At 37.6% G+C, this 22,847-nt stretch overlaps 1 protein-coding gene across 3 annotated transcripts in view; it reads left to right on the top strand.

Moving 5' to 3' along the window:
- The window catches only part of EYA1 (EYA transcriptional coactivator and phosphatase 1), a 360,536-nt gene that overhangs the window by 189,853 nt on the left and 147,836 nt on the right, over window positions 1–22,847 (top strand). For all 3 annotated transcript variants that reach the window (XM_059394706.1, XM_059394705.1, XM_059394707.1), the window contains 2 exons: window positions 860–909; window positions 2,421–2,548. In XM_059394706.1, coding sequence (XP_059250689.1) covers window positions 860–909; window positions 2,421–2,548 — 178 coding nt within the window. The remainder of the gene's footprint in view (window positions 1–859; window positions 910–2,420; window positions 2,549–22,847) is intronic.

Genomic DNA, 22,847 nt, shown 5'->3' with positions numbered 1-22,847 from the left:
TTAACTTAGTTGATTCATCTGGAGACAAAAGGCACCAAAACGCTGGCTAACTGGGACATTGACTTGATTATTAAGCCATCCATTCTCTTTGTTGACTTGAAGGACAGAAAATTAAGCGGAAAGCTAACTGCTTTTTCTGTTTCAGCAGGCAATGGCAAATAAGCATTCACTGATTTTTTTTCTCAAACTTGCATGAGTAAATGAGCACATCGCTCCATGATGTGATTTTGGGGTCTGAAAACTTGCCTTTGCCAATTTTAGTCAGTCCAGCATCACCCGAAAGTCGCCCAGAAGCCGTTTCAGTAAATGTTAAAGGGCAAATAGTAAATATAGGAGAAAACCATCATGATAAGGATAAGAAACTGTCAGGAGTCAAAAAGGTGGGCGGGAACTCTGTTTCAGCTGGTGATAGCAGAAGATGAAAGATCTTCTTAGGATGCTGGAGGATTAATTCTTCAACTGCTGTGAAACACACTCATTTTGCTAATAGCTATTTTTTCTCCCCCCCCCGCCCCCCCCCAAGCACCTTTTCCAAGCTGCCTGGGCAAGGCTGCTTTGCATGTTGATTGGGGGAGGGGTAATCCCGTTTGCAGCTGTCATAGGCCAGTGATGAATCACTATCCCGTCATTTGGCTGCCTTCCCCCCTGACAAGGGGAGGAGGAGGGTAGACCTGCAGGAGGAAACAACAGTGGAGACCTCAACTTAAAGACAATATGCCTTTCACTGCTGCAGTATCCTCCTTTTTCTCTTTTGGTTAAAAGAGAGCATTGTCGTTTTCAGCCATGTGCTCTGTATAATTAAGAGCTGACAGTGAAGCAGAGTTAACAACAGCTTCTAATTTCTTACCCCTGATCACAGGTGCAAACATCTCAAACCAGTTCAGATGTTGCTGTTTCCTCAAGTTGCAGGTAAGGATATTTGACATTTTTGGAGATTACCTTTCTGTGACCCATATCTATTTTTGTCTAGTATTTCTTCATTATTTCTATTAATAGCAACAGCCTCTGTTGGAAATTACTTAACAATTTGTGTGTGTGTGCGCTTGTAAAAAATTTTAAGTATGTCGAAAGGGAATAGGAGCCTGAGTTTGAAAATGATTATGGGCTATAGTTTCTGGTGTTAGGTAAACTGTGAATGTGTAATGTGAATTAGGAGAGAAAAGTTGGATTGTAAACCATTTCTAGTTTGGATTTAGAAGATTTGGGCAAGTAAAAACTCACTTTAGAAGTTACATGGTTCATATTAAACTGTTTTAAAAACTATTTACAGTAAGTTGAAGTGCAGCCTTTAAATTAAAATATCTAGCTTTTATTGATGGCAGAAACATTTTTCACTTCAGTGGAACATTAATGCCACCCTTTTTTTTTTTTTTTTTAAGAAAAACACAGAAGTTTAAAATAAAGCAAATGGGCCTTAGATTTAAAAAAAAAAATGCAGAAGCTTATCTAGGTGTGTTTTGAGTCGTTTGAAATAAGCCCCCTCCTTTCTATTAATAGAATATTAAATATTAATGGCTAATCCTGCTAGTGGTTTCTATACCATAACCTTATAGAATAAGTAACTACTGAGCCTGAGAACTTTGATGGGGGAGAATTTAACTGTTTTTATAAAACGGTAAGAATGCAAAATTGCAGCATTGAAGTAGAATTCTTGTTTCCCTGAATAAGTGACAGCTGAGGTATTCCAAGTGCTAATGCTCACAGGGACTCACTGTATGTTGGCCTTATCCCTTTTCAATTGGGCACGCTGTATGTAATCCACAAAGCAAACAAGTGAGCCGACATCATAATGTTTTAATGCTGCATTTGTTTCAAGGGAAACAGAGGAACAATTAAGCAGTTTGCCAGAGTAAACACATGCATCAGGACTATCTCTTTCCCTGTCACTACACTATAAGCTTCAAGTGTTTTATTTGGTTTGGAGACCCATTAAATTATAATTGGGTGGTAAATTGTAAGAGTACCTAGTGCTAATTTATTAGATGGAACAGATTCCATAGAAAAGTGATTTTTTTCCTATTATACCCGTTTACGTATTTATCTTTCCATATTTTTCCACAAAAATAATGCTTCTTTTTTTTTCAATAGAAAAAAGTATGACTGCATTTTTTTTCTTTGAAAATTAAAATAGATGCAATTGTCTCATTGTGATTTGATGAGCTGGGTAAGAAAAAAAAAAGATTTTCAAAGTGCCATGTGAATGTTTGGTTGGATATGTAAGGCAATGACACCTTTGAGCACCACATGTTATGAAAGCATGACTGAAGTTAAAATGTAAGATGAACTATCTGGAGTCTAAGAAAACAGATACAAAGGGACTTTTGTGTGCATGGGTTTCAGAGGTGTCAAGTCGTTAGCACATTAAATAGTAGTGTTATGAATTTGGTACATCTGTCACACGGAAGGCTTCTTGTCTTTAGGTCTATGGAAATGCAGGATCTAACCAGCCCGCATAGCCGTCTGAGTGGTAGTAGTGAACCCCCCAGTGGTCCCAAACTCGATAACTCTCATAGAAATAGTAATTCCATGACTCCCAATGGCACCGAAGGTGAGTGTCTGCCTTCTCCCTGTTTACCTTGCGCCTTGTTTCTTCGTCAGTATATGCTTTGTTATTAGGTGGTTATGATTTCAGTTGTCAAACCCATGTAGCTGCCGTTCTAGTTCCCCTCTACGTAATTTGACTTGTGAATCGGTGTTCATCCTCAGGAGGTGTAGAGGACTAAATTATTTTAACACAGGCTGGTTTTATTTGGCACAAGTGCGTATGTATGTATCTATACATATGATATGCATGTGTGCACAGCATTTCTAACCTCTGAGTGTTTTTTTTTTTAGCTCCTTCTTGATCATTCTCCAGAGCACAGTATCAATTTGCATTGTTTTACTCTATGAGCAATGAGAATTTGGAAATATTTCCTTTATTTTACTTTCCCTCTTTTTACTAAATACAGTAAAATTTGCTTAACTGTAACATTGGACTGGATTGTTTCTAAATACCAGTAAAATTGTGTGCCTGATGTTCTTGTGGCTATGACCATGAAAATATAAATAAGTAAAAGAAAACAAACTTGTTTACAAATATACAGACTTATTTGGGAGATACATGAAATTTGTTTACTTTCTTAAAGATTGAATAGTACACATTAAACATAGTACTGTTACAATGATCTTGTATAATGATACATATGAATATGTAAATTTTATGCAGATATCTATTTTAGTCCATACACTCCTAAGTCTAAACACATAAGCAAGGCTATCCCTATGTATTGTTAGCTGTTATGCACATTTCTTTAGGTACTATGTGTAATTTTAGAACTTCAGCATATGGAAAGATATGTTATATATTATATTGTATTTATTTCTAATTTAGCCTATTGAAAAATTTCTTCACAGATATTTGTGCTTACTCCTTACTAAGCCTCAGAGCATAAGTTTTACTAGAAGTTCAAGGAATTATCCATGTTAGACTCCTATCCATAAACAGAACCCTTAACCATCATTTTCCAATCACCATGGTGATCTTTTATCACAGTTCTTAAAAAATAAACAAAACTAAATGCCATATAATTGTTTGCGATATGCCAGTGTGTACTGGTGAGGCCTTTTGAAATTAGTAATATTATGAAATTTCGGATAATAGGAAAAATATAAAGTAAGTTGTTCCTGATATTAGACATCTTCATTTTTATACTGACAGTGATTATTTTTAACATGCAAATAGTCTGTTTTTACTCTTTGAGTAACTACATTCATTATGAGTGTTTATGAAAAATGGTTACTGTCATTTTCTACCAAAGTAGAAACTTTGCTGATCTAGAAAAAAAAAAAAAAAAATCTCTGGATAAGGTGGCTTTTCATATGAAACTGTTTCCATTTTGATAGGTGATCAAAAATAAATTAGAATGGTTTTTAGGAAAGCAGTTCTGGTATCTAAGTAGATTTTATAGAGCCAATAAAAAAAAAATCAAGGAATCCTTTATTCTTTCCTTTGGATTCTGGCTTCAGGTAGAAGCCTGGCTGCTGCCCTGTTTTGGGGGCGTGTGCAGCTCCCTAGGCTGATGGGCCCTGCACCAGTGTTCTCACGCAGGTAGCTGCTGATAGGAGGGTCGAAGGGGGCCATGGGTGCAAACCTTCTGTAGTCATTCTCCTCACTAAGTCCAAAGAAGAAAATCATCCAAAGGAACTTAAAAATAAAGAAGACTGGTTAAATCATTTTTACACTAAGCATACATTTTGCATGGAACCATAATAAATAGGAGTAGCAGTAATTACAAAATAATAAGAGTTGATTTATCTATGAAGAAATGAAATGGGGATAAGGCAGTTTCATTCTGTCATCATTTCCTGGCAAATCATCTCCTACAGAATAGGAACCACATAATATTGAAACAGACTATGTGTTGGGGACTGCCCCCTAAGGAAGGCCTTGTGTGAATGATGTGTGGCTTGTTTTTTAAAAGCATGTGGAGTGGTTGGATTATTTCTTAAAAGTTTACATTTAATGGCTTGTTGTCAGGTCCATATTCAAGAACATGTATCTTATACAATTTTTGCATAACCAAAATAGTTCAAAAGCATACAATATTTTAGATAACTGTGGAATCTGCTCAACCAGGCAATCTGGCAAATAGTTAGAAACTACTTACTTATCAAAAAAAAAAAAAAAAATGATCTCAGGTCTTGGGAATGAATTTTTCAGACAGATGTAGTTACTCATCTCGCTTTGTTCGTAGCCATCATCCCTGGGTGTACTTTGCAAGGGTAATGGTAGAGAGGGAAGTTAGAAGATATCAATATAAATTATCCAAAGGGTAAAGGGAAATTTGGTCAAGACATTGGGGATACCCAGTTTTATTTTAATCCATAGTTTAGAAATATGGATCCAAATTTCCTTCAGGATCCACATTACATGCCTTTTTAGATGCAAATTATATAAGAAAGTTCTGGGTTATTATTAAGTTTGTGAATCAATTCATCAAAAAAAAATTCATTCAAAAAAAAAATCTCTGGATAAGGTGGCTTTTCATATGAAACTATTTCCATTTTGATAGGTGATCAAAAATAAATTGGAATGGTTTTTAGGAAAGCAGTTCTGGTATCTAAGTAGATTTTATAGAGCCAATAAAAAAAAAATCAAGGAGTCCTTTATTCTTTCCTTTGGATTCTGGCTTCAGGTAGAAGCCTGGCTGCTTCAGGTAGAACATGCTGCTCACATGTTCCATAATGTGTTTATTTCACTGCCCTCAGTCACCACTAGAGGAGTGAAGCTTAAAATTAGTGAACTTAGAGTGTCTGGCAAGCCTCCCTGGGATATAGTCATTATAGATTTTCCTCGTACTTCTTTGAAAATCTTATTGATTTTGAAACCAGCACGGTTCACCCATGAATTAGAATGCAAAACAAGAAATTCATTAAAATTTAGGAGCGTGTTTGAAATAGCCATCATCTCTCCTAACTCCATAACAAGTATCTCTAGCTATATATGCCATGATTTATATATTTTTTAAAAAGATTTTATTTATTGATTTGACAGAGAGAGAGAGATCACAAGTAGGCAGGGAGGCAGGCGGAGAGAAAGAGGGGAAAGCAGGCTCCCTGCTGAGCAGAGAACCCAGTGCAGGGCTCTATCCCAGGACCCTGAGATCATGACCCGAGCCAAGGGAAGAGGCTTAACCCACTGAGCCACCCAGGTGCCCGGCCATGATTTATATTTAGTTGACTCTACTTCAGCTTCGTTGAAATGAGCTTCTTTAACGAGGTCAACAAAACTTCCCATTTAGTTTACACAGTTGTTGGCTTTGCCCACGTTTCTATAGGTTCTCTTCTCTCTCTTTCTCCGCCATTTTTTTACTTCCTGCCACCACTTGTCCCTATAATGAGGCTAAGAAAACATGAAAATCTCCTGTATCAAAAACCATAACTTCATCTGAAGAACAAACAAGAAGGGAATGGAATGGAGAGGCGGAGAATATTAAGTTTCTTCTTAAGACTGCTGCCAAATTATCATAAGACTCAATGTTTGTAGGTTCTGTATTCACAGACTAGTGCCTATTTTCATGGTTCATCTAAGGGATAAAGACAGAAAGACCCTGAGCTCCAGTCTCCAATACTGTGCTTTTTTATTTCCTAGATGAAATGTTCTTCAGTTAGAATAGTTATTTGAATGTTTCATATTGCAAAAACAGCCACTCGTGTTTTATATTCTAGTCCAACCTCTCTGTGAATCGTTATTGTAGTTAACTGTTGGTTTCACACACTTTATAAATTCTTTGAGATAGAAAGCATAGATAGGTAAAAATACAAAATAGTAGCATGCATGAATGTTTGCGTTGCAATGAAAAAAGCACTGGTAGAAGTGATATGTTTCCAAATGAATTAATAAATATTTTAGTTACTATTAAACACTTAAGGCTTACTTTGGAGGAGACTAATGGGTAGTTATGAAAACAGCAATTGTGGCTTTCTTTTAACCGTTTTGCCTATTTTGAGGGGAGGTAGTTGGTCTTCCAAGATGGGAAAGAATAGAAACTTCTTATTAGAGAGATTGTAAAATCATAATTTTTAAGACCTACGGTTCTTGCTGGTGTTGCTTCCCTAGATCCACTGAATCTGAGAGGATTTCTAATGTGTGGATTTATGTTCAAGCCTCTGTTCAATCGAGTCTGTGTGTTGATGTCTGTGTTGTGTAAGTGTGAGAAGTAGTTGGGAAACCTTCCTACGGAAGGACTCAGTGTTACAGCAGTGAAAGGATTTTTATTTACGTACCTGATTAAGGCCTTGTTTGAAAAGCAGTGATTCTTTCCATCTTTTTTTTCTGGTTGTCTTATGTCTATGGGAGCCTAAGATTGGTCAGTTCATATATTGCTAGTTTGAGTGTTTGTTTTTGGTTGTCTGGGGATGAGGAGTAGGGAAAGGCAAAAAAAGAGGTGTGAGGAAGTGGAACTAAGAGCTCTAATTCTATGTTTTCTCTATTGTAAATTTAGATCCAAACTCAGAAAGAAGCTTAAACTTGTCTTCCAGCAGATGAATTTGCATTTAAGTGACATAAAACCAGATGTAGTTGGAATCCTCACTACAAATAGGGTTTCAGGAATTCTGATGGTAATTCAAATAGTAATTTTGGATTGGTATATCAGATTTCCAAGATGATAAGAGATACAATCTTGAATTAGGTGGCTAAATTTTCTGAGTTTTAAAATTTATTTAATTTTGTATTGCATATTTTAAGATGATAGGTTAATTCAATTTTACAAATTTATATTATCAGAAGCTATTTTAAAGTTGTTTTATCATTTCTACAAAGCTTAGAACACTAACAAATTATCTGGATTTGTTTTTCTCACTGTAATGTGAATTTAGTAAAATACAGTTATATTCAACTAGAGTATTTTTGAGAAAACCTTATTTACAAGAAATATGTAAACTGGAGTGAATGTGTATAAAATTATGGTTTGAGGCTGCTTTTTAAAGGCTATATTTGTATATTTGTGGTCAAATATTCTGTTGTCAATAGAAACATGATAATCTAATTTTATTATTGTTTACATTCTGCACATGATTTACTTTCTGGAAGATTAGGGGACATTGTGAGTAAAAGGATTTCTAACTGACATCTTTTAAGTTTGCCTGTAGCCACATAATTGGTCTCTTATAAATTGTTCTTAAGCAAAGGCCATGAAAGGATAAAGGAAATATTTTTTGGATTCGATATTTGCCTATATATTGTGTATAAGAAGAGTTTCCACATGCCTGTTACTAATTAATAATAATAATGGCTACTGTTTATAAATAACTTGCTGTTAGTCATAATGCTGACCATTCTCCATGATTTATTTCATTAATCATCAGAAAATTCCTGACCTACCAGCATAATGGTTAAGAGGCTGGATCTGAATCCCAGCTCCACGATTTACTAGTTGTGTTAGCTTCCGTTAGATTCAGTCTCCTCATCTGTAAAATGGGTAATAGCAGAATTTATCCCAGGTTGGCTGTGAGGAGGATTAGTAAAACCAGGACCACACTTGGAATTTACTAAGTGCTCTGTATCTGTTAACTCTCATACCGTGTCTAGAAAATAAGCAGTTCAACAGTACTATTGCTGTTTTTTTACACACTGAAAATGGAGTCTTAGAAACTTCAATGCCAAGTTTAAAGGCACAGACTTTGTAATTGGCACCACTGATATCTGATTTAGTATTTGAGTCAAGTTCTGAGTACAGACCCTGGGTTTTAAAATCACCATATTTGGGGGGCACCTGGGTGGCTCAGTGGGTTAAAGCCTCTGCCTTCGGCTCAGGTCATGATCCCAGGATCCTGGGATCGAGCCCCACATCGGGCTCTCTGCTCATCGGGGAGCCTGCTTCCCCTCCTCTCTCTCTGCCTGCTTCTCTGCTTGCTTGTACTCTCTCTGTCAAATAAATAAATAAAATCTTAAAAATAAATAAATAAATAAAATCACCATATTTGGGGCACCTGGGTGGCTCAGTCAATTAAGCGTCTGCCTTCAGCTTGGGTCATGATCCCAGGGTCCTGGGTTTGAGCCCCATGTCAGGCTTTCCACTCGGTGGGAGTTCTGCTTCTCTTTCTGTCCCTTTCCTCCCACTTGTGTTCTGTCTCTCTCAAATAAATAAAATCTTTAAAAAAAAAATCACCGTATTCATCTTTGGAGAGAATATGTGATTCCCATCGCCTAGCAATATCTTTCCTGATACTTTTTATAATAAACACTGGTGCCTTCACTGCTACATGGATGCCTTCGTAACTGGAGAACACCATTCCCTAGCAAACGCCAGAGCTGTAAAAGGACCTATGGCAGAGGTTTTGATGATGAAATGTCTTCATTATGAGGACACGTCCCCAGGGCAGTTATACTCTGGTCTTTAAGTTCTCACGTGTTATACTCTGGTCTTTAAGTTCTCACGTGCGTGAGCGTATGAGGTTTCTTCCTGGTGTCACCCGTGCATAACATATTGTATCAATAGGTTGAGTTTTAAGGGATTGTCTCTTACTAGTTTTCAAAGCCTTAGACTTAATTATAATTCCACCAGCCGTCTCTCTCTGTTAGGCTTCTCTGGGATCAAACAGAGATGGGAAGTCCTCTCTGCTTTTCATTATAATAGTCATTTTTATATGCACATTTGGATTGGAGCAGTGTTACTGTGAAATTTAAAAAAGCAGTTCTAGTTTTGCTACTGCTCAAGGTCACAGTTTTCTATGTCAGAAAGAATGGGTGGGTGGGTGATAAATTTGGTCACATTTCCCTTGACTTAAAGAACCAGGTTGTATTGCCCAAGTAGAACTCAGAGAAGCAGCTTCAGTAGCATTTTTTGGGGGCCCCAAAGAAACAGCAGTTCCCAAAGCCAGGGTTTGGGGGCATGTGTGCTGTTGTCTAGGAGCAGCAAGTTGCTGTGCAGACAGTGTGAGTGGAAGGAAACGAACAGGTAGTGTAGGAAGTGAATTCCGAGGATAAAGGGGTGGTGGGTGTGCATAGGCCTTGCAGGTGGGCAGATATACTAGAATTTATTATAAATAGCTTTTGTAGTAGGAATAGGAACTCCAGTGCTTATTGCCTGAAACTAGGCTCACAGTTTCTGGAGAGCCAGAGCCAGGCTTCTAGATAAACTCATGGCTCTCTGGAAACCGTCTACACCTAACTCCCAATGCCTGTTAGTTCAGAGAATCCCATTTCTCTGACCTCCCTTCCCCGACTGGGCCAGAAGTTTGGTATCATCAGAAATCTCTATCTCCTTTAGAATGTCCTGTCTTCTGGGAAGCATTTCTGGTTCCCTCCAGGAAGATGTGCTAGTATTTGGCAAATGTTTAATCCTTCACTCACGGGTTCTTTGCCTTAAGTAATTCCTAATTTGTTACGATGGCCAAGGACACCCAGGAGTGAGCTGTATAGAGATAAAGAAGTGTGTCTCTGTGTGTCCACTTTGCTGACTTGGAGTAAAGTCCACGAGTGACTCATTTTCCATTTTTGGCTCCAAATATACAATATAATAGGAAAAAATACATAATTACAAATTTTCCATTCTTACTTTGGGTAGGCAAAGTTATCTGACACATTGCTGTCTTCAGCGACTGCTAAATAATCAAGGATTTGTGCTGAGGACTTATGTTAAGTTTGAGGACCCCTTTTACAAGTAAAATCTTGTTATGTTTACAGTAATTTGTTGGTTTGGCTGGCTTTTTAAATTTCACTTCATGCCTACGATATCTCATTATACCAAAAAAAGGTAGATGAACTCTACCAAACACATCCCAAGGTGATATGTTTCTGTACACCCTTTAAGGTAAATTGGAAACTTTTTTCTTTTACATACAATGAATCAAAATCTAAAATGCTTACCTATTTTATCATTGCCTCCGTTACTGTTCAGGGCAATTGCGAGTGGAAAGAATACTCATTAACAAGCTAAGGACTATGAAATGAATCGACCAAGTTCTTACTGTTTATGAAGCACATCGTTCTACCCTCTGCGTACCGTGTTTTATCGGCATTTTATGTACCTCATTTTAAAGAGTTTAAACAGCATAGTAACTATTTTGGAGAAGAGATTCTCATGTGAGAATGATTTCAAAACCCACATTCTTTACACTCTAAACGTGGATTCCCCCATAGCCAACTAACTTGTTTCTTACTGACATAATTTATCTGCCTTAAGAAATTTTTATGTTACCCTAAGCATATGCTTCAATGAAGGAAGTGCAACATCTATTTGTATGTGTTTTGCTTAGTAGAGTCTCTAGGTTCCCTAAAGGCAAGGATAGACCTGTTCACTACTGTGTCCTCAGTGTCTAGCGGAAGTCTTGGCAGCGATTAAGCAGTCAACAAATATTTGTTGAATGAATGCCCCAGATGACTAAGCAAATAATGCAGGCAAGTGATTACAAGAGAAGAGAACCATTCATTTTATTTAAAGGCACTAACAGATCCAGTGAGTATCTAAAGCCTGTTTTTAAAATTTTGAAAAGGATGATTTCACAGACTAATTTATAATATCATTATATAGGTCATCCATCCAGACAACATCTACAGTCAGCGTGGCTGCTGATTTTGAATTCGATCTCTATAATTGACTTGCATTTGACCTGTACTAATTAATTCATTTACTCATGGAAACTACTCCTCCTATTGGATGTAATAGTATTTAGGAAAAATGAAGCAACTTCCTCATAGGCCAAGAAATGACTGAATTATATAAAGATCAGGTGGTTAGTACACTTAGGGTTAGTATCCTTACAAGATGGTAAGGAGTCATGATTGGGGTGAACATTCTAAAAGATGAAAAATTTCAAGAATAAGGATATGTACATACTATAGTGAGAAAGTCTGCATGTATGTATCTATAAAAATAGAGTATGTATCACGCTGTATATTCAGCATTACATTGTTCATTCATTCCAGGAATACATGGTGATTTGTGCCTAGAAATTTACTGGATATCAAATTGCCAAGGAGAAGTTTACAGTCTACTGTGATTTGCAGACCTATAATCAGATGACCACTATACTTTATAACAAGGGCTATATTATGCAGAGAGGTGGGGACCTAATTATGACTGGGGTGATGGAGAATGGTTTCTGCACACAGGTAATACTTAAATTGGGTCTTGAAAAAGAAGTGGAAAAACACTGGGTGTCAAGCCAGAAAGGAAGAAAGAACATGAATTGCAGAGCTGTGGCAAAGATAACCCTAATCTCGGGGGTATTGTATGTGTGTGTGTGTGTGTGTGTGTGTGTGTGTGATGTTTGGAGAGGGACATGTGCAGAATCAAAAACAACAGGGCTGAGACAGTGGCCCAAAGCAGATGAGGAAAGGCCTTATGTACGAGGTTCAGAAGTTTGGATTCAATCCTGTGGGAGCTGAACAACCTAGAGGCTCACAACCAAGAGAGTGAGATGGTAGAGTCTGTGTTTCAAAAATTGACTCCAGTGGTCCTCTGCAGCTGTATTCAAGGGGTGGTGGGTGGTGAGAAAAAATTCCAGGTGAAAAGCTATGAGGACATTTTTGTCTGAAATCATGTACTTAACTTACATGCTATTTCAGTACAAATTTACATTTGATGTTTGCCTTAAAGTGGAGAAGGCATAATATTAAAAATATAGAAAGGCAGTATTGCATGATGGGGAGAATGTGGATTTTGCAGTCAGACTAACCCTGGCTAAAAAAAAAAAAAAAAAAAAAAAAAAAATTGCAAGTTAGCTATTTACTAACAATGTAACAAGTGGGTTTTGAGAGGAGCTCTGCCATACACCAGTTAGCTAGTGTGGTGCTGAATGATTACTTAACTCTTCTGCCTCTGCTTCCTGGTCTGTAAAATGAAGATAAAAATAGCACCTACCTGTAGAGTTGCAAGGATGGTTACATGAATTGGTATAAAGCACTTTGAAAACAGACTCCTAGGAAGTGATTAATAGTCATTGGTTATTATTATTATTATTTCCAGGATCATCATCATCTATGATCTCTGAACCTTGTTTTTTCTCCATTATGAAATGGAGGTTGCAGTGTTATCATGGTATTATGGCAATGTCTATTTAAGATCCTGAGCATCGTGGTGCCTGGGTGATGCGGTCAGTGGAGCGTCTGACTCTTGCTTTCAGCTCAGGTCATGATCTGGGATAGAGCCCTGCGTTGAGCTCAGTGCTCCGCAGGGAGTCTGGCTGAAGATTCTCTCTTCTCCCTCCTTGTCCTCCGCTTGCTCCTTTTCTCTCTCAAATAAGTCTTAAAAGAAAAAAAAAAAAAGTAAAATAAAATACTAAGCATACTTCCTAGCATCTACTACACACTCAAAAAATAGAAGCTGTTATTAAGTAGTTAGAAATATTATATTTTAAAAATCTGCTGGGACTGGCTACTGTGTCTCCATGGAAGGAGGGATATTTTCTCTTCCTCTGAGGTCCTTCACACTGTCTAACAGCTGTTACAGGTACCCTGAGTACCTGGGCTGCTCAGCAAGTACTTGCTCAGTTAATACATAATAAGGGTTGGGTACTGGGTACTCCTGCAATTGGTGAAGAATGGGAAAACATGGGGGAAAAGCATGATCTGAGATGTAAATTTGGTAGGTTGATTATGTTTTAGGCAAGTAAAGCATTTTTCCAGATTGATATGATTGAGGTTCTGAGTCCGAGCCAGCTCATCTGCTTCCAATCTTCATACACTAGTTTATTTTACCATCCGCTAATTTGCAACATACACTGATACAGTTTTATTCAGTGCCCTGGTATTCTGGGACTTTTCCTATGGCTGTTCAGTTTGCTGATTGTTCAGATTTCCATCAGAGCAATGATTAAGGATGATAAAGCCCTAGTTAGAAAATGTTTGAGTTTTCACTTTTTAAAGTTTTCTTGGAAGATGGCAATCAAAAAAAAAAAAAAAAGAAAGAAAGAAACTAACTATGTGACCTTAGGCTAGTTTTTAGATACCTTTAAGCTGCAGTTTCCTCATCTTTTAAAATGTGACTGGTTGTAATAAATATTTCATAAATTCACCATGAGGAACAAAAGAACTACTGCTTATAAAATACTTAACACAATGCTCAACATTATAGTAGATGCTCAATAAACATAAACTTCCATTTAAATTATTCCTTTTCCATTCTAAAATTCCAGTTAAATATCACCTATGTCATAAATTGAGAATATTACTACCTTAATTTTTAATATTAGAGCAACCTTTTCATACCATTGTGTTATGCTTCCATTATTATAACAAACTAGTTATATCAAAACAGATCCCACTTTGAAAATGAAACTGTAGGTATCTGTTAAAAGTCATTACATGACACATTTAAAGTTTGTATATTGAGTTATGTATACATCTTAATTAACAGAAAGAAGAATCAGAAACACATGAACTCTAATTGATGATGTAAATGGTGAAGTGTTTGTTGTTTATGCAACTTATTTTGAAATGCGTAAAAAATAGGATGGTTTTGTAAGAAGTAGTTAGGGAAAGTAAATACGGTAATATTAATTATGAGATTCAGGTGGTTGGTTTATGGCTATTCACCATATACTTCTTTTTTTAAGATTTTTCTTATTTATTTGATAGAGTGAGCGAGAGAACAAGAGCAGGGCGATAGGGAGAAGCAGACTTCCTGCCCAGCAGGGAACAGGAGGACATGGGGCTGGATCCTGGGATCCTGGGACAGATGCTTAGCTGACTAAGCCACCCAGGTACCCCTTAACTTTTCTATATATATGAAAACTGTTATAATAAAATATTGGTGAAAAAGATGAACCTACAATACTTAACGTGTCTGGGCGCCTGGGTGGCTCAGTGGGTTAAGCCGCTGCCTTCGGCTCAGGTCATGATCTCAGGGTCCTGGGATCGAGTCCCACATCGGGCTCTCTGCTCAGCGGGGAGCCTGCTTCCTCCTCTCACTCTCTGCCTGCCTCTCTGCCTACCTGTGATCTCTGTCAAATAAATAAATAAAATCTTAAAAAAAAAAATAACGTGTCTTAGGAGGGAAACATTAACAAAAAACAATATTTATTGTTTTGTTTTGTCTTATTTTTGTACAAAGAACTATTCCAGAATCTAGCAGTAATACAAAAAAGTATATGACATGACTGCTGCCTTAAGGAAATCACAGTCTGGTTGGGGGAGGCAAGACTTTTTGAAAATTGAGACCAAATTCAAAGCTCCCACTTAATGTCAGTTGAGTTATGAAGGTAGAATTTTCCATGTGTGGCTGAGAGATCCCTGGGAGCTGTAGAGCTAGTATTGAGTTCTGCAAATGCTTTTGTGTAAAAAGCTTTGTCTGAGGATGAGGAAATTAACAGGCCACATGTATGTTTAACTCTTTTTCACAGGGGGACATTCTGTTATCTTCATTAAAATACACGTTCTCATGTCTGAAAATTCACAGTCGGTTTTTTGTCATTATGCGCTTTCTCAATCAGCAGATTAAAAGTAGTCTGTCATTCATGTTCCGAAATATTTTGGTGTTAGAAAGAGGGCTTCATTCTCAAGGTTAGAAGCCACTGATCCAAACAAAAGTGCTCTCAGAGTTTGGAAAAAGAGCTCTTCAGCTTGCTGAGGTCTGGCCAGGCTTCAAGAAGAAGATGGAATCTGAGCTGAGTGTTGGGAAATGGGTAGAATTTGAATAGGTTGAGAAGAGATGGAATGCATTGGAAATGAGGGACCAATCTGAACAAAGGTAGGATAGTTTGGGAGACTGTGAGGAGACTAGTTGAGCTAAAGAAGGAATTGATCGTAGATAAGGGTGGAAGGGCCAGCTGGAGCCAAACTGTGGAATTTGGACTTCATCCTAGAGCCAGTAGAGAAGCCACGCAATACTTTGAGCAAGGGCTTGATAGGGTGAAAGTGTTTTAGGTATTAATCTGCAGCAATTTCAAGGAAAGCCTGGAATGGGGGAGAAGTGAGCAGTGCTACAGAGGCTCATGTCGTCTGCCCAGATTTTATGGGTCAGGGATCTGAGCTCGAGTGGCAAGGAGGAGAGTCTCAGAAAAGGAAAGTGAAGTCTCAAGAGACCTTTCAAAGGAGCCGTCATCATTTACCATGCAGCATTTCTTTTACTAAAAAGGATCAACCCTGCAGAAGCCATTGCATGGTGCTGCTCCAGTAGACTGCACGTGCTACACTTCCGTGAATAACAGGTTCTGAAATTGACTGACCGTTCTTACGGGCCCTGTATACACTCAGGTTCTAACTGTGGTCTCTACATGTTGCTTGCTTTTTCATAAAGTTGTATAAGGTGTGACATTTTGAAATGTCTTTTAGGCAAAAGAGCCTGGGTGGCTCGAACTATAAAATTTTGGAGGGATAGCAATCCTACGCCAACATGCACTTATTAAGGAATGCCTCGTTTTCCAAAAGGGAACTACCCAAAGCAACACATTTGCTTCATGGACGTACACATTTTTAGATAAAAAATGGTTAAGTGGCTGCTTACAATATTTATTAATTTAATACTATGTCTTTAAAAAGTATCACATAAAATGTATAAATTTAGGAATATTTCTGTTTTCCACTTTCTTATTTCATGTAATCATTTTATTCATTCTTCATTTTATTCATTCTCTTCACGTAGGCGTTTGGTATCCCTTGATGCCACTTCCATCATTTGACACAATTTTCAAAAGCCTACATTTGCACTTCTGCCTCAGGGTTTGAGAATGAGTACTCATTAAATCCATGAGTGATATTGTCATTGAATCCAAACAGTAACATAATATTATGGTGGTTATGCTTCTATTTTGTCCCACAAGTTTATATTTGTTATCTAAACAACATAGTCTTGTGCAGTGTAGCTTTTATAAGTTCCTTTTAAGGTCTGTATATTAGCAGTAGCTAATATTTGCCTTTGAATGGTTATGTCCCATGCATTATTATTATTTTTAAAAGATTTTATTTATTTATTTGACAGAGATAGAGAGCACAAGTAGGCAGAGCAGCAGGCAGAGGGAAAAGGAGAAGCAGGCTCTTCACTGAGCAAGGTGCCTGATCCGGGACTTGATCCTAGGACCCTGGGATCATGACCTGAGCTGAAGGCAGCTGCCTAACCAACTGAGCCACTCTGGTGCCCTTCCTATGCATTATCATTAAAACCATATAATTTACCTCACTTTTGAAGGATCCAGTCCCATTCCTCTTTTAACAAACAAATATTCCAATGGTAGGCACTATTTTATGTTAATGTGTCTTCTCCATTATTTTGCTCAAAATAATGTAACAACATGTCTTAGGAGAGAGGCTTTACAAGAACCTGCACATAACCTGCACATATATTGCTGATGATAATTTGGGAGGAATAAAATGTCATCTTACTTTTGAGCATATATAGTATTATTGTTAATTGCTCTGTGCAATGGGCCTAGCAGTATAAAGTCAGATGTAAGTCAGTTGTACATTTTTACCTTTACTTATTCTCTCAATGAATATTGAGTTTCAACTATGTGTCAGGTGTTTTGCTAAGTTCTATAGGGATATAAAAAGAAGTAGCTCCTACCGTAAAGAAATTTATAATGTATTAAAATGAATAAGACTGAAATGTAAAATGAGGTAGAATAGGATGTATTTTCTAAAGGAGGTAAAAACTCAGATTTAGTACCTCAAGAAAAGGAAAATCAGTTCTGAGTAGTAGATCAAGCAAGACTTAGCAAAGCAGTTGCAACTTTGATTGAACCTTGAAGAACTATGGGATTTAGTCAGATGGAAATTTTGTTAAAGGGAAAGGCATTAGCAAAACCATGGGTTTGGGGATGTATTAAGCATCTCAGTAGGCCAGTTTGGTTTAAATATCGAATATGTACAGTTATGTTTCATGATCTGCAAAATGGGATAATAGTAGTTTCACAAAGAAAAGTCAGGACAATTAGATGTGACCATGTATTTTGTAATACTTTTGTGTTCTTGTAAGTCACTAGTTATTATACAAATAGGAAGTAAAGCAAAAACAAAAAACAACAACAACAACAAAAATCTTGGTGTTAGAATGTATAAGGGGGCTTAAAAACATGATCAAGTGATCTAACTTGCTAGCTTAATTCAGGAGAACATGGAGAGCTGAAAACCTCAGAGCAACGAGTGACTCACTCAAATCTAAGCTATGGAGAGAGATTGGCATCTGCTTAAAGTAGAACGGCCAATTGCCAACTTTTACAAGAGAAGAGATATAAAGTAATGAGATAGTGGCTGTGAAGTTAGAAAAAAGATGGTTGGGAAAGATTACAGTGGTAGAAATTGTAGACCTGACAGTAGGGTTTGAGGAGAGGGGATCTGGGAGAACATGGGGCGAAAAGGAAACTTTCCGTTTAAGTGACATGACCATTACAGAGGAATAAAATGAAGATTTTATGTTTGAGTAGGTTGAGTTCCACACTGATCCAGGCAAGAGCCTTGGGTAAGTGGGATGTGGGGATTGATTCCCGTGAAAAAGATGGGCTTGTTGATAGAGATTTGGGAGTCCTCACGTAAAGATGATTTTTTTTTTAAAAGATTTTATTTATTTGACAGACAGAGATCATAAGCAGGCAGAGAGGCAGGCGGGGCGGGGGGGAAGTAGGCTCCCCGCTGAGCAGGGAGCCTGTCTCAGGACTCGATTCCAGGACTCTGGGATCACGACCTCAGCTGAAGTCAGAGGCTTTAACCCACTGAGCCACCCAGGCGCCCCTAAAGATGATTTTTTAAACCTCTGGCAAGGAAAGACTAGAGAAACATTCAGACAGGTAAGAATAGCATAGAATTAAAAAACCACAGAATAAGCAGAGGGGAGAAAATCCAGAGAAGGAGATAGATCTAAGGGGGTGCAGGAAAATGTCGCCGTGTTGTATTGGTCAATGATAAGAGAATCAGAGAAAGGCCCATTCTGTAAAAGAATTAAGGAAAACCAGGACTGGGAAAAGTATGATGTGGGCAATTAGGAAAGTCCTTTTAGTAAAACAGCAGCTATAAAGGGATGATGGAAAATACTAAAGAAAGAAAAGATGTTCTAGATTTCAGGGCAAATTTTTAGGAAACTCGGTAATGAAAGAAGGGAGAAAAGTATCATGGTTGAAGGAAGACTTAAAAATTTAAGGAAACCTGCTGTTTAAATTAGCGTATACATGACACAAAATGTTACAGTGAGTTTCAGGTGTACAACATAGTGATTTGACAAGTCTGCATGTTACGCTATGCTCACCACAGGTGTTGCTACCATCTGTCACCATAGAGCATGATTACAGTACCATTGACTGTATTCCCTGTGCTGGGCTTTATATTCCTTTGACTCATTTATTCCACATCGGGAAGCCTTTATTACCTAATCACCTTCATTCGTTTTGTAAATGCCTACCTCCCTCCCCTTTGGCAGCCATCAATTTGTTCTCTGCATTTACAGGTTTGTTTCAGCTTTTTGTTTGTTTGTTCCTTTGTTTTGTTTTTTAGATTCCATATATAAGTGAAATCATATGGTATTTGTCTTTCTATGTCTGACTTATTTCATTTAGCATAATACTCTGGGTCCATCCATGTGGTTGCAAATGGAAAGATCTCAGCTTTTTTTTTTTTTTTAATGGCTGAGTAATTTGTGTGTGTGTTGTCCCACAAGTTTATATTATCTATACAGCATAGTCTTATGCAGTATAGCTTTTAAAAGGGTTCTTTTAAGGCTTATGTATAGCAGTACCTAGTATTTGCCTTAGAGTGTTGTTCCCCATGCATTATTATTCAAATCCATGTAATTTACCTCTCTTTTGAAGGCTCCAAGCAGGGTCCTCTTTTAATAAACAGAATTCTAATAGTAGACACTATTTTTTTTTAATTTTTTATTTTTTATAAACATATATTTTTATCCCCAGGGGTACAGGTGTGTGAATCACCAGGTTTACACACTTCACAGCACTCACCAAAGCACATACCCTCCCCAATGTCCATAATCCCACCCCCTTATCAACAGATGAATGGATCAAGAAGATGTGGTATATATACACAATGGAATACTATGCAGCCATCAAAAGAAATGAAATCTTGCCATTTGCGACAACATGGATGGAACTAGAGCGTATCATGCTTAGCGAAGTAAGTCAAGCAGAGAAAGTAGACACTATTTTATGTTAATGTATCTTCTCCAGAGACTACTTTGTTCAGAACAACATAACCACATGTGTCCTGTAAAAGAGAAACTTTACAAGAACCTGCACATGAGTAAATATATGTATATGTTAGATATGTATGTATGTACACATGTATATATATGTCTGTATACACACATATCACATCTCCTGTATTCATCTATCCATGGACACTTGGGTTGCTTCCATATCTTGACTATTATAAATAATGCTGCAATAATCACAAGGGTTCCATATATTTTTTCAAATTAGTGTTTTTGTTTCTTTTGCATAAATACCCACATGTGGAATTACAGGGCCATATGGTATTTCTATTTTTAACTTTTTGAGGAAGCCCATACTGTTTTCCACAGTGGCTACACCAATTTATATCCCTACGAACAGTGCATGAGGGTTCCCTTTTTCTCCATATCCTTGCCAACACTTGTTATTTGTCTTTGATTCTAGCCATTCTGAGAGGCACAAGGTGATACCTGAGACCTGTCTTTGTTGGTAGAAGGGAAGTAGCCTCTTGAGATGGAATTATTGAAGATTCTGGGAGATCAAATAATAAAGTTTTGTTGCAAAGGAGATATGAATAAAGGCTTAAGAGGTCAAATCCTATGACAGGAAAGGAAACTTCCATTGAGATTAACCAGTAGGAAACTGGGAGATGTTGCAGGAAGATCACTGAAAGATTTAAAGTAGCTTCAACATTCTTTATAAGATAGTTGGTAAGGGCATGCGCTAAAGAGAATGGGGAATGAGGTGAGGATTGGGGCTTGAAGAAAGTGGAAAAGACTCCACAGAAACTGTCTCAGGCACAAAAAATGTAAAAGGGAGATTGTCGAGTAACAAGATGTCTCACAAGAACATGGAAAGCATAAATTTAACAAATCTGGTCAGCGTGCATATTGTGGCCTCCTCTGCCATGCTCAACCATCCAGAATAGCAGTTGAAGAGTGCACAGCAAGGGCTTGCCAATGCTAGGATTAGAGCTGGCAACAGAGATGCTTGGAAAAACAAGATGACCCGGGACTCTAAGGTGGAAGCTCTGAGTTGCAGACAGGGGCCATGAAGTTGGAAAGACACAATGTTCTGAGGAGCAACTCCAGTATAAGTGAGCGAATGCAAGAAGTAAAAGGTGGCGTTTCTTGGAGGTCATACAATTCTAGGCAGTGGTGTCACTGAATCATTTAAAATAACCAAAAGGGAATGAAGTCCAGTCCCCTTAAAATATAAGAGATGAAGGAATCAGAGGTTAGTAGAGGTGTAGTGAACTGGGTTTTTTATGCTCTCGATCATTATAATGGGAAACAAAATAGAAAGGAAGACCAAGTGTATGCCAAGTGAAGATAAGCTATGCTATTACAGTGTGAAAAAAAAAAGTTACAGAATTAGCTTAGATATTGCTGGGGGAGGATCTGCTGCTCACCTGGGCTCATGTCTTCACTGTGTAATCCTGGGCAGACTCTTCATAACGCAAAGGCTGTCTCCTACTCCAGTAGGCAAAGCTATCCTTTGGTAGTGAACTCCCTTTAACTGCACTCTTAATTTATGGTAAAAAATTAACCAAATGGATTTAACATGTGACTCCTCTAATCAACCCATCGTCTTTCTGGAGACTATTTATATAGCCACAACATTCAAAGTATAACCAGAATTTGCTTGATGCAAATCATGCTGTAATGGGTTCGTTGATAGCAATGTCACCAAGCTCCAATGGTCTGATAGATGTCTCCACTTAAATTCTTGGTCAAGGAATACCAACTTATCTTTTACATGAGCTAGTTACAGTATATTCCCCCTAAACAGTACTAGAGAGAGAAGCCCATGTTTTTTTCCAGAAACCTCGATGTCCATTGCCATGTACATCATGATCCTCCTGCTAGCCTGTTTCTTCAGATACTGTCTATACAGATTATAGTGACGGAAGTACAGTAGTACCCCCTTATCTGCAGTTTTGCTTTCCTTGGTTCTACCAACTTTTGTCTAGAAGTAGACAGTCCTTCTAACCTATCATCAGAAGGTCTCTAATGGCCTAACACTGTGTCACATGCCTACGTCCTTTTCCTCACTTCACCTCATCCTGTAGGCATTTGATCATCTTGCATCATCAGAAGGAGGGTGAGTTCAGTAAAATAAAATATTTTGAGAGACCATATTCACATAACTTTTATTACAGTATATTATAATTTTTCTATTGTTAATCTTACTGTGCCCAATTTATAAATTAAACTTTATCATAGGTTCATACATATAGGAAAAAAGCATAGTATGTGTAAGATTTGGTGCTATCCATGCTTTTGGCATCCACTGGGGGACTTGGAACATAGCCTCCACAGAGGAAGGGGGATTATTGTGTAAGTTTTCTTATATAATCACAATTAATTCTACGTTCTTATATTACATTTAAGTTATCTTGATTTGATTTTGGCCATCCTGAGTAAAGTGGCCTCATGGTGGATCTTAGGTAAGTCGCTTGACTTTATCTTTTTAATTTATTTTCCAAAGGATAAGCTTAACTTTAAAGTTTATAGTAGATTTTGGGCGCCTGGGTGGCTCAGTGGGTTAAGCCTCTGCCTTCCGCTCAGGTCATGATCCCGGCGTCCTGGGATTCAGTCCCTCATCAGGTTCCCTTCTCAATAGGGAGTCTGCTTCTCTCTCTCTCTCTCTCTCTCTGTCTGCCTCTCTGCCTACTTGTGATCTCTGTCAAATAAATAAATAAAATCTTTAAAAAAAAAAAAAGAAAAAAGAAAAATAAAGTTTATAGTAGATTTTATCCCATAAAACCTGGATTTCTCTTAATTGATGATACAATGATTATATAAGTAGGGCCTTTGGACTGGGTTAATGATTTGTAAACCACTGGACAGTACTCCACTATTTCTAAGCATTTTTCTTTTTCTTATCCTTGCATGAGTAGGTTACCCCCATTTAACAGATGAGGAAGCTGAGATACATAGAAATTGAGTAACTTCCAGGTTTTTACTGTGAATAGCAAAGCTAGGTTGAAACTCAGTTGATAATTCTGAAGCTGGTGCTTTTAACAATCTGTATTTGCTATTGCTCCCAGGTGTACTACTCCCCAGGAGAAAGGCATTCAGTGTAGCAGAATCCTGCCACTACTAATGATGATGATAAATACAGTTTCCGCTCCTACTTTCTACCGGGTACTTTGTATACATTTTTATGAATCCTTCCTGCATTCCTGAAATCTAGCTATCATTTAAAAAAATTTGTAAGTGAGATGATTAAGGTTGGAGATCAAGTAA

This window comes from Mustela nigripes, chromosome 3 (assembly GCF_022355385.1).
Source record: "Mustela nigripes isolate SB6536 chromosome 3, MUSNIG.SB6536, whole genome shotgun sequence".
Classification (NCBI taxonomy): Eukaryota; Metazoa; Chordata; class Mammalia; order Carnivora; family Mustelidae; genus Mustela; species Mustela nigripes.
Note: the sequence above shows the minus strand (reverse complement) of the source record. Positions and strands in the feature narration are given on the sequence as shown.